We start from the raw sequence: 15,409 nt of genomic DNA, 5'->3' as shown, positions 1-15,409 counted from the left end.
ATCAGTAAACAATGATGATTCAGCAAAAGTTGCGGGAGACATAGCGACAGTGGATTACGTCGCAGGCGCTGACGAGAACATTCAGTTTGCCTGGTTCTTCCATACAGTGAACAGTGCTGGAAACGCCTCAGTAAGTATTTTCTTTATTATGGCAAAAAATCGATTTTGTTTAACAGGGAAACAGCCGACTTTATTGATTTAAGTTGGACATAACTTGTTGTAATACAATATTGTTTTGATCTCACATGGTAAAGATTTTTGGAAAAAAGCCGCTCCCAAGAATGTCACAGAAACAGCCAAGGTTTATCAGCTCTTTTTTGGATGAATATCTCTCTAATAAGGATTTTTCTGTCTCTGAATTTTCGAAAACTATTGTTGTAATGATCCGGGAGTCAAGCTTATTAGCTTTATTTATTTATTTATTTATTGATTTATGAACCAACAAGTTGCCTTAGTTACAGGTTCATTTCAGAAAGGAAAGAGAAAAGTTAAAAATGACAAACAAAAACAAGAAAATCTAACACGACAAAAATGGACAATGAAAACAAAATATAAATTAACATGTTTCGCAAAGAAGCTTTTTATCATACTTTTCTGTTGTAACAATTGTTCTGAGAGTGTTATACGTTTAGAATCTGCTTGGTATACAATGCTTGCATCATGATTCTGAGAAGGGCTGATTTTTTCAGTATTAAACATTAATACACGAATCGTTGTAAAGATTGTACGGCATTTTTTATTCGAATCTATTTTTTTCAAGGAATAATTCAAGATGAATATAGTAGATGAAAAGAAGATGAATAATACCACAGAAGTCTTAACAGAAACACAGTAAGTATGGAATCTGAATGCATTGTCAAGATAACGTGGTAATTCGTACAATGTTTGATTCATTATCATCGATACGATCTGCCATCAGCAACTTATTGCTAAAACGAAAGAATGGCAAAACCGACTGCTAAACTGTAAGATTAGATAGGAAAATAAAAATGACATGTTTCTTATACACTTTCTTCATTTGAAAAAACAAAACACAAAAAATGAAAAGACAAGAGCTTAACTAAATGATTTATCGTAACTGACTATAATCGAGAAGATCACCTATGAAGTTTTACTCGCCCATTAGAATCAAATTAAAAGAGTAAGCAATGTATCATTGATTTTTTTTCACTTGTTTGTGCACGCCAGAGGATATTACTAAGACAGTTGTTGAAATTTATATGGTGCTGTGCTGGGCCTACCCTTGATGATGACGTTGAAGATGAGGTAGGTTAGGATTATCATTGTCAACACACAGACATATAGACACACAGGGACATACACAAATATGTATATATGTGTGTGTGCGCGCCTTAAATGAAGATAAAACGACATTTATCAATTCATAATTTTCAAAATTTCGTGCTCATCCATTCCTTCTATGATTCTGTCATCAGACATAAACATGTAGTTTCTTTTCAAGACTTCCGTTGGCGACTCCCCTCTCCCGATATTGTCACGTGGCAACTCGAACTAAAATCAAAGTTACTAGTAGTGGCCATCAGTTACGTTATGTAGTTATGTAATAATACGTTTGTCAAGATCTTGTCTTTCGGTTGGATAGTGCCCCTCGGTGAAACTTTCAACCATTCTCACCAAATAAATAATAAAAAAGCAGGGGTCACCTCGCAAAATGTGGTTCTATAGAAACAAATTACGTAACATTTACTGATATTTGAAATTCAAATTATGGAGAAAAATTAAGTTTTTCGATTTTCAAACGATTTTCCAAAAACTTAGAGGATGGAAATTTATCTTTCTCGGAAAGCTTTGAGATGAGCCCACAACTTGTAGATCAGAAAAGAATTGTAATAATTTGAGAGTCCATAGCTGTCTCCGAGGAGTATTCTACCGTAAAGAACTTTGCATCTCACAAAAGACAGATACGAAATGGAAGAAAGGTATAAGACTGATAGAGTGAATGAATATGTTTGTTTCACAGGTCAGTCCACGGACAGATAAAAGACCTTGTGATGGAAACTTTGGTCAGAAAAAAGTATGAGGCTTGAAAGGCAGAAAGAGAGATTAAAAAACCTGAAATGGTAATTGATCTTCAAAATTCTACAAAAGACAGCAAAGAATGCAATCAGCGAAGAGACAATGCCAAAGGAATTGCTGAGTCAGATGGAGAGAATAACAATGACACGTCAAAACAGACAAACAATCGCTTTTTTGATGGGAACGAAGATGAAGAAGAAAAAGAGGATAAAGATGATGCAGATGAATTACATGAAAGCAACCCTTTTCTGCCAAGTATGACTGCCAAACACTTTACCAGCGTCTGCTGCACATGCAGGACAACCTGGTATTGGGAGTTATAACAGTCAATGTGGATACGCCTACTTCTGCAACAAAGAAATCCACCCACTATATCAAGTCGTTGTCTGAGGACGGAGAAGAACAACATGATAGAACGAAAGAGACAGAATTCGAGGAATCGAATCCCTTTTCTGTCGGCTATGACGACAGATGTCAGCAAAGTAAAGGTTCCGCCCTTGAAAGCAGAGCCATCAATGTTAAATCAGAAGTGTTCTCCGGTCATTACAACCCGTTCTTTGCTGACAAAGACGAAGAAGAAAAATTACTGAAAAATGCAAACGAATAGAAGCTATTGATGAAATAGAATTCGATGACACTAACCCCTTTTCTGTTGGGTATGACAGCAGGTGTGAACAAGGTGATTAATCAAAAACTCTTCATCAGGATCACCAACGGACAAAGGAGCAAACCCGTACCCCGTCAACTCCTTCACCGGCTCGCCAATTATGGCACGAAAAGTAAGAAGTCAATTTCTTAAGGAAGGAAAACCGGCGGACAAAGGAGCAAAGCCGTGTCCCGTCAACCCCTTCACCGGCTCGCAACTTATGGCAAGAAAAGTAACAAGTCAATTTCTTAAGGAAGGAAAACCGGCGGACAAAGGAGCAAACCCGTACCCCGTCACCCTTCACACTTATGGCAAGAAAAGTAACAAGTCAATTTCTTAAGGAAGGAAAACCGGCGGACAAAGGAGCAAAGCCGTACCCCGTCAACCCCTTCACCGGCTCGCAACTTATGGCAAGAAAGGTGAAAGATAATATCGGCACCACCATCCCGACCACCGCTGCCAAAGAGCAGAAGAAGGCCTACTTTGACACACGTGGCTAATTCCACATATTATCCAATGGAAGTGAAGTCAACGCCCTATGTCGTAGCAACTAATCTAGCTGTTGGCAGGGCAGCGGGCATCGCTATGCGGGTCAAAGGTCAACCCCGCCAAATATATGGGGTTGACCTTTGACCCGCATAGCGATGCCCGCTGCCCCGCCAACAGATAGCTGCGTTTCCACAGCTACAACTAATCGGCATTGGAAATGCAGGAAAAACAAAGTGGTGCACTTCTCAAGAGACCAACAAAAAGGGCTGCGGCCTCATCCTCCGTCGGGTGTCACTGACCAGGTGAAACGTAACAGAACAAAGCGCCGAGCGCCCCTCCTGTAGTCGACATCAAGCCACTTGAGGAAAAAACAACTGTCAAAATGTACAGGAGCGAAGAGCAAAAGAAGAGCTCCGTTCCCTCCAACATAAATACAGAGAGGAAAGGAGGATTTGCAGGAAAAATAGAAAACAAAGAGACGTAGAAAGGAATAATACGGATTAGAACGTCAAGACCCGGAGAAATTGCCAAAACATGGCTGTCATTGCGTTTTCTATATATTTACTTGTATCAAGTCTAAAGATTATAAACTGGAGTTTTATTCCAGAATTAGACATCATATAATCACATAAATTTGTTGGTAATGTTCAATTTGTCACCCATTCTTTTGATAATATCTAGCCTATTTGTTTATTAAAAGGACTTTCCTCACAAGCCATCATCATTGACGATGACAATAGCATAATAGCAACAAGTAAACAGATCATCAAAGCTTTGTTAAATCTGCCAAGATATGACGAAAACAACAACAACAACAACAACAAGATAATCGTTATCAACAACAACAACAATACAACTACAATAACAAATATGTACTGAATAAAGAGATCTTGTAGTCACACTGTCATCACAGTATACATGCTGCCCAGGCTGGTGCGGACTGGTATACCGATTGTTGAAAAGCCAAATATACTTAATTTTTAAAGAGTGAAACAAGAATCTGTCGACACACTAAAATACACAAAAATATCATCATGTCATCAATGAAAATAAACATATTGCACAGGCTGTGCTCAAAAGGTTGATACATCGACATTTAAGCATGATTTGTGTTCAGAATGTTCTTAAGGAAAATATAACTGTTACACAAAATACACTGCAATCTGCAGTAATCATTGTGACCAAAACAACGGATAAAAATGGACCATGACTGAGACAACAGAATTTCATCAAAGAACGAAAATACCGGAAAAGGATATCAAAATATGTCTGTAATGTTGTTGGTGTAATAAATGTTTGGCCACGTGATAGTGGGTGATTTTGAACACTCATGAAACCTCGATTCTTCGACCGGTCATCGTTTATGAATACAACCTTTAGAGGGTAAACACTGCCAGTTCTATCGTGATGTACGTAACCGGAATGGAAACATATCTGTAAACGAAAGTAGAAGATAAAGAGGAATAAATAAGGTAAGCATATAATATTTGTGCAAAACCGACAAAAATCTGTACAATTTGAGGACGCTCATGGTAGACAAATGTAAGTTAATTACCATAAACTTTCAAAAGAGAAGTAATATCTGGTCCCTTTGGCTACTTTTTCAAACCTGGTTGTGCTGATTTCCAAACCGACGTTCGTGACAAACGTTTCCGAATGATATTGTAAAATAGCACGATTTAGCTATTGTCTCAAAATAGACTGAAATTTGTTAATAAAAGTTGACAAATATTGTTATTGTACTGTAAGCGCAAATAATATCGTAGAAGCAAATTTTAGGATTATATTGTTAGTTTCAACTATGGTGTATTTATGTCGTTAAATCAGTTCATTAATTCAGATAATATTATATCATGCTACCGATACCATGCGCCATTCTTATCGGACCAGAGCTCATTCCAACGATGCTAAAATACTGTTACTGTAATTTGAACATACGTATCTAAAGTTACCCGAAACCGCCCGCCTTGTTTCATAGAGACCGAAGTCCCGGATTCGATACACAGAAGGATAGGTCTGTAACTCACCTCTTGGTGAAAATAAGTTAAGGTCGATGATGGATAAAATCTCCAAGGCAGCACATTTGGATAGGATTGATGTAAACGAATCATGATTGCATTGTACTGCTACTTGAAATTGTACGACAACAGTGCAGCGCACTTTGCACTTTGCTTGATTTAGCGGGAGTCGAGACGCGACACTCAATTGATGCACTTTTATACATATCTTCAAAATGAAGCTGCTATTCGTTCCTACACAAATAAGTTGACACATCCTCAGAGTAACGGTATGTCAGATATTCTGTCTCAAAGTTTTGGCTGTAACAGACCAGGGTGTTCCAATAATGTGGTTTTGTAGACCGGTAGACAAAGAAGTTCAAAATAACAATGCGATGACTCCTAAGTCCTAGCACCTGCCATGGCCCGTGCGACTGCGACGAAAGTTGACATCAACGAGCAGTGTCAGCGTCCAACTTTCTCTGAATGGGGCAATACACTCTGCACAACTGTCCATCACAGTTGCAGTCATTCCGCTTCTGGATTATTTCAAAACAGCACTTTTCTTGTACAGTTGACGTCCAAATTATCCATTAAAAAAAGCACCTGTGACTTCATTGTACTGTACCATCTCTCGACGGTTGACCTTTACGGTACAGAATAAGACAAATCTATTTTTAGTATAATGGCAAAAAATAGACTATTGTTCTTATGTAAATTTTCGAAAAGTTGTTACTTTTTCTTTTGCTTTGAACTCTTGGCCCTTTTTCTGTGTCTATAGTCTGCGTCTGAAGCAGGTTGTTTTGAATATGACCGCGTTAAAATGTGAACAAAATATTGATCCCGGTCGATCACGGGCGCTGAATTCCGATTTTCGATCTCTCAAACGTCGGTTTTCTGCACGAAGGGCTTAAAAGTGACGAAAATACCGCACTAGGACGACAAAGTGACGAAAGTTGATATAATTATAATATAAAGGCAATAACGCCCGCTCAGTCGGTTATACATTCGATTTTGGTACAATTCGCTCCATATTATTAGCACTCGCCTTTCGGCGCGTGTTATGTGTCGCGCATTGTACCAAGATCTCGTGTATACTCGCCTGCGGCGGGGGTTATAATGACCCCACTTTCAAATATTAATTACTGTTACGATTTTCCATATCATATCTTGATTATGAAAGTTGTTTGATAATAAGTGAACGAATATTGACTCCGAAGAAACAAAACGGGCCTCTTCCTCGTTCAGCTTCGCACCTGTTGCTATTTCGTATTTGTTTAGCATTTTCAAAACCGTGTAATGCTTTCTACTTTTATCAAGTAGGCCTATAAAATTGTATCATTTGCAAACTTTTTCTGGCAGGGAATGAAACCTGCTATGCCGTCATCTTTTCGAATATTTTCTAGCATTTGGTTAGTACTTCTGCTGCCAGGGTATACAAAAACGTTGATAGATGGTACCTTTGTCTCACACCCTTTCATCAACTTGAATACTTCGATAGATGATGGACATATTTTGAGCGTCTGCGAATGCCATGACCGTTGGTGGCGCCATGCAGCTACATGGACAAAGATTACGATAAGTCACTTTAAGTATTTACAGTTTGGCAATTCATGTATAAATTAAAACGAATCTTCATGCATTTCATCTGATTTCATTAACTTGTGCGTTTGCACAACACGTTCTTACGAATATATACACGACGTATTTGTATATTTAGCACGTTCTTTAATATCAGCAAAGTACAGTGCTTCATGTATAAAAGTCATACTCTCACCAACTTTGAACAAATGTGCATTTACATGAGTAAGGAACTGATCACTTCCATATTATGTACAACAAATATGTATGACCATGCTATTCCAAGGATAAACTTACCGGACGGTGGCGTCGCATGCACAACTGCCACAAGGTATCCCAGCGCATATCAGATGAGATGCCTGGCGAGTCAAATAGCCTTCTCACTCAAAATGAAATATGGAAATTGTTAAAACACTCACTTCATATTTTTGGAGAATTTTACAATTGGTGGTATTTTTTCTTTAGTGCTGTTTGACTATGGTTCCTTTTACTATGTTTTCCAGCGAGTATAGATGGAACTTGAGGCTGGAGACAGTGACGTAAACGGATCGGTGAGGACATGACCTTTCACCTTCAGAAACGGTCGTCGTCCCAGAGTCAAGCTTCCACAGAAGAAAAGTCGGACAAGTTTTGAAACCTATTTGCGTATTTGGTCGTTTTCCTGTCTTCTGTACATCGATCAATTTCCACCATGGGGATCAAAGTCTTTTTCACAAGTGTTTCGAACTCGAGTGAGGTAAGAATATTGATTGTTTTTGTCCAAAATACATGAAACGGTATCCGTGAGACTGCAGTCAGATCATGTCAATTTCCCAGCACAGCTGTCACCTATAAGCCAACAAGACGCAAGATTCTTTATTGTAAAAATGCCAAGGTCTGAATACTTAACAATGAAAAAACCAAATTCTTTAATATTTCCATGCAGCATTTTTCCCGATTTAGATATTTCAGCTACATCGCACAAAAGCAAGACTCAAAACACAAGATGGAGAACGTCTATCTTGTAAATTTTAAAGGGGCCCTGTTGATATTATTCAACCGGAGCGATTCTGAGCCGCGTGAGTCTCAAAAATAAATATCTAAATAAATATCTGACCATTCGCTTGCAATTGCTAGGACGTATATCTGCACGTTTGTACAGGTGTGTTTTTTATTAAACAACTGTTATTTTCACGTGATCGTTAACATTTCATCTTGCATGTTTGACCACACAGGCAGTTATCTTCCGAGAATTTTCCCGAACATGGCAAAGCGGTATGGCAGTTATCATTGGTGTGGTCCCTGACGAGTGATCTATGGCATCAAAATATTCTACCAAGTTTTGCAAATTTTGCCACCTTTTTGCAATGCCACCAATACGGCGATGCCACCCCATCCGTCCCATGCGATGAGAAGTTGAAAACAAAACAGTGTAAAACTGCAAAATGGATCCTATATTGTATTTAATCCCGGACTTCATCCATATCCACTGTTCATTTGGTGTTGGCTATGGTGTAACTTTGCACATCCACAATGACCACAACAGTTGTGTCGTTTTACAGAGTCATGATCGGAACTTCTTTTGATACAAATGAATTTATTTACCGTGCAGCAAAATTGCAATCGTATATGCACACACACGTATTGTACAGTGCAGTATAGATCATATGAACATCCTTAAAGACGGCCCCTTACATGTTACGCTCTTGATAGTTCGACCTTTAGTGACACAGGCACAGACATGGTATTATTTTACACAAGTTATCGGGGTAAACATTGAAGAGTTTAATCGACATTCCTGGCGAGTTTGGTGAATGCGCATGCGTGGAGGCTTTCTCTTGATACTTCCGAAGGACAGTTAGTTATCACTGCACAGTTATAAATATCGTTGATATAACTCTCCATAGCTTCTTCGCTGTGGTGTTGATGACTACTTCTCATGGCGATATATTTGAAAATTATTTACAGAGTGAAGTGCGAGCAATCTAACGTAAAAGAAATGATTTAACGTTAATTTTCAGTAGAAAGGATGTCAGTAAAAAAGATGGTATGCATTTTGTCTCTTTAAATAAAGCTGCATAAAATTAAAAAAAAAACTAAATGGATATGTACATGTGATGAAATGGAATAAAAAAATGCGAAGATGTTTTTCTGATAAAGTTTCACCTGTCCACGTGATAATTCCACTCAGATCGCGCGCTCGACTGAAACAGCTTGAACATCTTCACGTCGTTTGTAGTGATTAGATAGGAAGGTATGCAACAGTGACTCGGCCGTTGTGTTCATGAAATCAAGACGTATTGTTGGAAGTCATGTTGGTGGAAGTGTACGCGGAACACAAAACAGCTTGGAATTGAACGGAACAGTGAACGAACTCATGGAGGAACTTACATATAATAATGTGCGATCGGATAAATTGGCGAAAGTTGAAAGTCAATGTCATTTGTTTGCATCATTAATTTTTTAGATTATCGTTGTAAGGTTTTCATAATCCATAAAATATAGTGGTCTGTTGTTTTAATATGATATAAGGCTGTGAACTTTTCGCATAAATATCGTATGACGAGCAGTCAGTTCCATGAATACTTTCTTAATGACACAAACGTGTGTCCGTTTAATTTATTTAGAGGGATTGAGACAATAAAATCGATTTGAAACGCTTCTTTTCTCCAAGAAGAAAATTTTAATCATGAATTGATATGAATTTTCAATCTAAATACTGAAGAGTGACATGGTCTTGGAACGAATGTAAGCTGCATTCGCTCTTTGGAGATCACAGACTTAAACATCTTACTTGTTTATTTGGCTTACTTAACATCAATTGTCACTCTCTACAGATCAGGAAACGCCAGCAACTAGTGAATTTTCTTCTGGAGGGCAACAAGGTCGACTTTGAGCCGGTTGATATAGCAGGAAATGAAGAGTTTAAGAAGGTTTTGAAGGAAAAATGTCCCAAAAAGGTAGCAAAAGGGACTCCAGCAACACCCCAATTTTTCTTCGATGAAGACTATCTCGGGGTAAGTTAACTCAGTACAAAAGTTAAATCGAGTCCAAAGTATAATTGTACTTTTCCTCTTAATAGTCACCGTGTTTGCTTTACATCGCGAGAATAATCGTTAGCAGCAATTTATAACCATGAGCAATAAAAACATAATGATCGTCAATTACATTCAACTTTGTATTATTTAGTTAATTTGAAAATCGACATATCTATACGTTCTTGTTTTTCCTTCATAGTTTCATATTCTGTGAAAGTTTCTGGTACAGCATTGAAAATAATGCTACTTTAAGATCCCGAGCATTGCAAAATGTTGTAAAATGTATGGTTAGGAGGAAATCAATCAGAGCATTTCAGTGTGACATGGGAGTTTCATAGAGCGATATCAGTTCGTTTGTGTTTGTCATCCATCTTGCAGGATTACGAAGATTTTGAGAAAGCCAAGGAGACTGAAAAACTATGGAAATTCCTGAAAATCAAAGACCCTAGACCGAAACCCAAAAAACGTTTCCACCGAGGAGATAGTGTTGAAGAGGAAAAACCGGGTAAATAACACCGTGACGGAATTATATCCACAGAAAATAGAATAGATGTCGAGTATCAAGACTTTGAGGATTCTCACTTCCCTAGTACACTGATAACGTGTGGCATTGATTTGTTCTCACACTCTGTATTATCACGATAGCAAGTATTACGTTGACGAATGATTATTGGTCAATCGGTGTCCCCTCGCTGATAGCAATTGTATTATTTGACAAATTGGAGATCGCGTACTGTAAAACTGAATCTCTAGCGGTAGCTCGGGCAGACACCACACTTCAAAATGAAAGTTTCGTGTACTGCCCGTTAGTGAAAAACATATAAAAATGGATAAAATAACAATATGATACAGTTATTTTGACCGTTAATGTGCCGCAAAATAATTATTACGCGGTGCTGACCGAGGTACAGCAGTGTTATCAGTAGAGCATGTTAGACATGTTTGTCACAGCATTTGATGTGGATGAATGTGGAATATCTTTGGCTAAGGTGAATGATATAAATCAAATACATTTATTGATGACAGCATTTCCCACAATATAAGATACGATAATTGTCATTTCTTGAAGTATTTAAAGGATATGGTAGAAATAATCAAACACCATTTGGCTGAGGTGGAATGTCTCACTCTCGTTAGGGAATTTTTATCTCACACTCACCTCCGGCTTGAGTCAGACAGACATTACCCAACTCGTGTGAGACATTCCTTGTCAATCCATCTGATGTGGGATTCTGTTAGTTTAATACGGTGTGTGACCTTATAGAAGGTCAAATGAAGCGTTTGTCAGGGGAATCTTTCGATTTATTCGTGAAACCTTACGTGTCATATCACTATATATATATCTGGTCCACTGATCCCTATTTTTCGAGCATTGTTATGTGGCTGAGTGGTTCTGTCATCTCTCCTTCTCGGCGAGCGATGTCGCTGGAGGCCCGGAATATCATTCTTTGAGACTGTTACACTCTTAGTTCATATGACGTTGGTGGATAAACGGACACTAGTAGAGTGTGTCTGTCCAAGATTATAATCTACCACGAGGCGGGCTTTCTAAGCCAAGCAGCAGCATTTCCAAGTGACATAGATTTGATAGCAATAGCCTTTCAAGGTGCAATAGTCGAAATTTTGACCGTGGTTTTAATCTATACATTTCCTTTGCAGAGGAAAAGAAAGATGATGTTGAAGAGGGCAAGGAGGAAGAGAAAGATGAAGAAAAACAAGATTCAAAAGAAAAAGAGGGCGATGACGAATCAGAAGGTAAAGATGAAACTGATGCTGCCGATGAAAAAGGAGACAAAGAGAAATCTGAAGAAAAGACAGAGAAATCTGAAGAGGATGACATGATGGCACTTCTTGGAGGAGGAGACGTCGAAAAAGAAGAGAAGAGCGAAGAAGATGATACAATGGCTCTTCTTGGAGGAGGGGACGTTAAGAAAGAGGAGAAAACTGAAGAGGATGACATGATGGCTCTTCTTGGAGGAGGGGACGTCGAAAAAGAAGAGAAGAGTGAAGAAGACGACACGATGGCTCTTCTTGGAGGAGGGGACGTTAAGAAAGAGGAGAAAACTGAGGAGGATGACATGATGGCACTTCTCGGAGGAGGGGACGTTCAAAAAGAAGAGAAGAGCGAAGAAGATGATACAATGGCTCTTCTTGGAGGAGGGGACGTTAAGAAAGAGGAGAAAAACTGAAGAGGATGACATGATGGCACTTCTTGGAGGAGGGGACGTCGAAAAAGAAGAGAAAAGTGAAGAAGATGACACAATGGCTCTTCTTGGAGGAGGGGACGTTAAGAAGAGGAGAAAACTGAGGAGGATGACATGATGGCACTTCTCGGAGGAGGGGACGTTCAAAAAGAAGAGAAAAGTGAAGAAGACGACACGATGGCTCTTCTAGGAGGAGGGGATGTTAAGAAAGAGGAGAAAACTGAGGAGGACGACATGATGGCTCTTCTCGGAGGAGGGGACACTAAGAAAGAGGAAAAGACCGATGAAGACGATGATGTAATGGCTGTTCTAGGAGGAGGCGATGTTACCAAGGATGAGGAAGAGGAAGCCAAAGTAGAAACGGAAATGCAAAACGAGGAGGAGGAAAAGAGGTTAGAAGAAGAGGAAGACGAAAGGAAAAAGAAGGAAGAGGAGGAAAGAAACCAGAAAGAGGAAGAAGAGAAGAGAAAGGATGAGGAAGAGAGGAAGAAACAGGAAGAGGAAGAACAGAAGAGAAAAGAGGAAGAAGAACAGCAAAAGAAAGAGGAAGAGGAAAGGAAAAAGAAAGAAGAAGAAGAAGAGAAGAAGAAACAAGAGGAGGAAGAGAAGAAGAAACAAGAGGAGGAAGAAAAGAAGAAAAAGGAAGAGGAGGAAAAGAAGAAAGAGGAAGAGGATGAGCAACCATCATACTATTCACGGAGAAGTCCATACAGTCGTAGAAAATGGGATGATGACGATGAAGAAAGCGGCGGCTCGCCATACACTTATAGAAGACGTCGGCAGCAATATGACGATGATGACGACGATTCTGCGATGAGTTTCTTAAGAACTGGCAGTGGTCGTAGGAAAAGGGTACAAGACGATGATGATGACGATGTTATGAAGTTTCTGGGTTAAACTTCGTTTTCTGAAACCCTGCACAGTATGAGATCCTACTCTAGTTAATTTCAATTTTCACTTTTCGGTTTGCCATATCGGACATGCAGTTGCCTCTTTGAACAAGATCATATAATTGTAGCTGTGGAGCCCCTGGGTCTTTGGTGGAATCGGGGCTTTTACGAGGAAACACCGTCAGGAATGTAAATAAATGATTTTGATTTGATGAGATGTCAGGTGAACCTGAAATTAGATAATTATCTATTTTATTTCAAAAGTAGGACGTGTAGCATTTAGCCAGGAATCCCGTGTACCTTATTGGAAATAAGGTCAACCAGTCTAACACAGTGAATTCGCCGTTTTGCTCAAATTGATTGCCAAATACAGCAAACAAAAAACGACATCAATGAGAACTGTAGACGTTTATTGTTCGTTCAAAACATTAAAAGACCTAGTATTGCAAAACTTTCAAATTAAATTACTTCACCCTGACTTCTGTCAAATTTTGGGTTCCTCTGTGATGGCGTTTAACACATTGGCTTTGGTCAAAGAATGGCCAGATTACCCATAATAGCCTTTTTTCAAAATTACATGTATTATTCCAAATGAAGCAAACCGCAGTCACTTGAGCAATTAACGTGTTATACATCTTATAAATGTATTGACGTTATCTTCTCACTTTGCCTCCTCTGCCATCAGTATATTCTCTTTGAAAAGGAAACTTCAGTTTCAGCTATTGTAATACCTGAATATTTAACAATGTTTCTTTATAATTCTGTCCCATGTCAATATTTGTAAAATAATAGAAGCTCTTATGCTTTCAAGCCTTAAATCGTCACCGCTGTAGACAATTCCTTACCAAACTTGCTAGATATCCCCTTGGCCGAACAGCTATGCGGCAAATAAAGGATATTGAGCAATTTAACATGTACCTATGTATATATTGTACATTTTACTAACGTAATGTATGTATGTATGTATGTATTTATGTATGTATGTACAAAGTGTGTATGTAATGGTGTGTAAATGACAATGTGCGTTTTGTTGTATGTTAATGTGTTTAGGCGGAGAAATGTGCTATGGCTTGTGTGTACATTTCACAGGAAACGAGCACAAAAAGATGGTGTGCACCAGCGGGTAGACTGCATAGTGATGAATTATCATTATCGACTAAGGAAATCCTAGTCTGCAAACATTCATCGAAAAGTCTGAAAGCACTGAAGTTCCATGAAAGAGCTAGTGTCTCCGAAAAAGCTGTGATCACGTACATAGGCCTTGTCAGTGCCCCAAGCCAAGTGTATTACAATCTTTCATGATGTTACTGGTTGGTACATGTATATCTCTGTTTGTTGTTCAGAAACAGAATACTTGCATTCGAAACCAAAGCTGCTAGAAAGGGAACAAGTAAACAGTAATAGAAACCTCTTGATACTCCGACACCCCACCACTCGTGCACTCTGCGCCACCAAAAACAAGGTAGAATGGGAATTAAATGACAACATACATTACACATTTTCGGCAGCATGACACTTTGTTAAACTTGTGAAAAACGGGCCCACTGTCTGTAAACTGATGGGAAATCTAAGGAAGATTCTGGAATTTACAGGTGATGATGTAGAACTGGAACTTGTTTACTGAATACGGAACCATGGCTAGGAGTCTCTCAGAGAGAGGATCAGTGAGTCTGTCCGTGAGTGCATTTTAATATTTCTCATCTCTACATTGAAGATACATTTGTAAAGTGCAACTGATTAGCTCTCTCTCCAGACAGAGCTGCCCCATGCTGGTTTACTGTAATTGAAGGGAGACTGTCATCGTATTAAGTGCGCGTGTGCGACTTTCTTGTTTACAAACAATGTGTTTCGTGCATGATATCTAGACGCATCACGTAAACATAGCTGTAACATACAAATTTTAGGATATTCATTGTTAACAATCATATTTTAACTTTCGGCATCAATCGCCAATGTACCCTAGATACAGTGTTACATCGGTCGTAGGGCAGGTAGGGGTTCCTGGCAACCTTTGAACATAGTTTCGACGACCCTCTCCCTTTAATCAATGAGTCAGTGACTTTGAAATGTGTCCTTGAGACACGAACTGATCGTTCGTTGCGCAGATGGTGTCGGTCTCATACAATGAGTTGTTGCACCGAAGTGAAATGAACTGTTTCTGCTCCTGACAGTCTGTCTCTCCTTTCTGAGTGTGTCCATTTATTTATACAATATAGTACGCAGAATAGCTCCATGAGAAGGATAAGTTACTTATACTTTGTGAATTCTTAAATGTGTAAACGAGTTGTTGCTCCCGTGCTTTGTATCATGTGACGCTACAATTGTTCTGCCCTCAATCGAAATACTCTTTGCCATTTGTCATCGTAACTTGTTGTTACAGCGCATTGTGTACACTGAATTCTGTCTTATAATTGTTTTATATACGAAATTGTGCTTATTTTTTGTACTCATTCCTCTGTGTGCTCCACCAGATGGATGCTGTACGAATAAAATAAATTAGAATTGTCTATCCTCCCCAAAAAGTTTTTTTATCCCTGAAAAACCCGCC

General features: G+C 38.8%; 1 protein-coding gene across 1 annotated transcript; it reads left to right on the top strand.

Moving 5' to 3' along the window:
• The first annotated feature begins 7,309 nt into the window (after window positions 1-7,309).
• On the top strand, window positions 7,310-13,772 carry LOC139145707 (high mobility group nucleosome-binding domain-containing protein 5-like). The gene is made up of 5 exons (XM_070717019.1): window positions 7,310-7,486; window positions 9,567-9,746; window positions 10,146-10,272; window positions 11,427-11,952; window positions 12,073-13,772. The coding sequence occupies exons 1-5, from the start codon at window positions 7,442-7,444 to the stop codon at window positions 12,866-12,868; spliced, it is 1,674 nt and encodes a 557-aa protein (XP_070573120.1). The 5' UTR covers window positions 7,310-7,441; the 3' UTR covers window positions 12,869-13,772.
• Window positions 13,773-15,409: the final 1,637 nt, after the last annotated feature.

This window comes from Ptychodera flava, chromosome 12 (assembly GCF_041260155.1).
Source record: "Ptychodera flava strain L36383 chromosome 12, AS_Pfla_20210202, whole genome shotgun sequence".
Taxonomy (NCBI): Eukaryota; Metazoa; Hemichordata; class Enteropneusta; family Ptychoderidae; genus Ptychodera; species Ptychodera flava.
This window is presented reverse-complemented; position numbering and strand designations above follow the sequence as displayed.

Excerpts from the sequence above, each read along its gene's own strand:
- LOC139145707 (XM_070717019.1), top strand. The coding sequence starts at position 7,442 with ATGGGGATCAAAGTCTTTTTCACAAGTGTTTCGAACTCGAGTGAG. Across the intron at positions 7,487-9,566 it reads GTGTTTCGAACTCGAGTGAG|ATCAGGAAACGCCAGCAACT; the intron begins GTAAGAATATTG and ends CACTCTCTACAG. Across the intron at positions 9,747-10,145 it reads TCGATGAAGACTATCTCGGG|GATTACGAAGATTTTGAGAA; the intron begins GTAAGTTAACTC and ends TCCATCTTGCAG.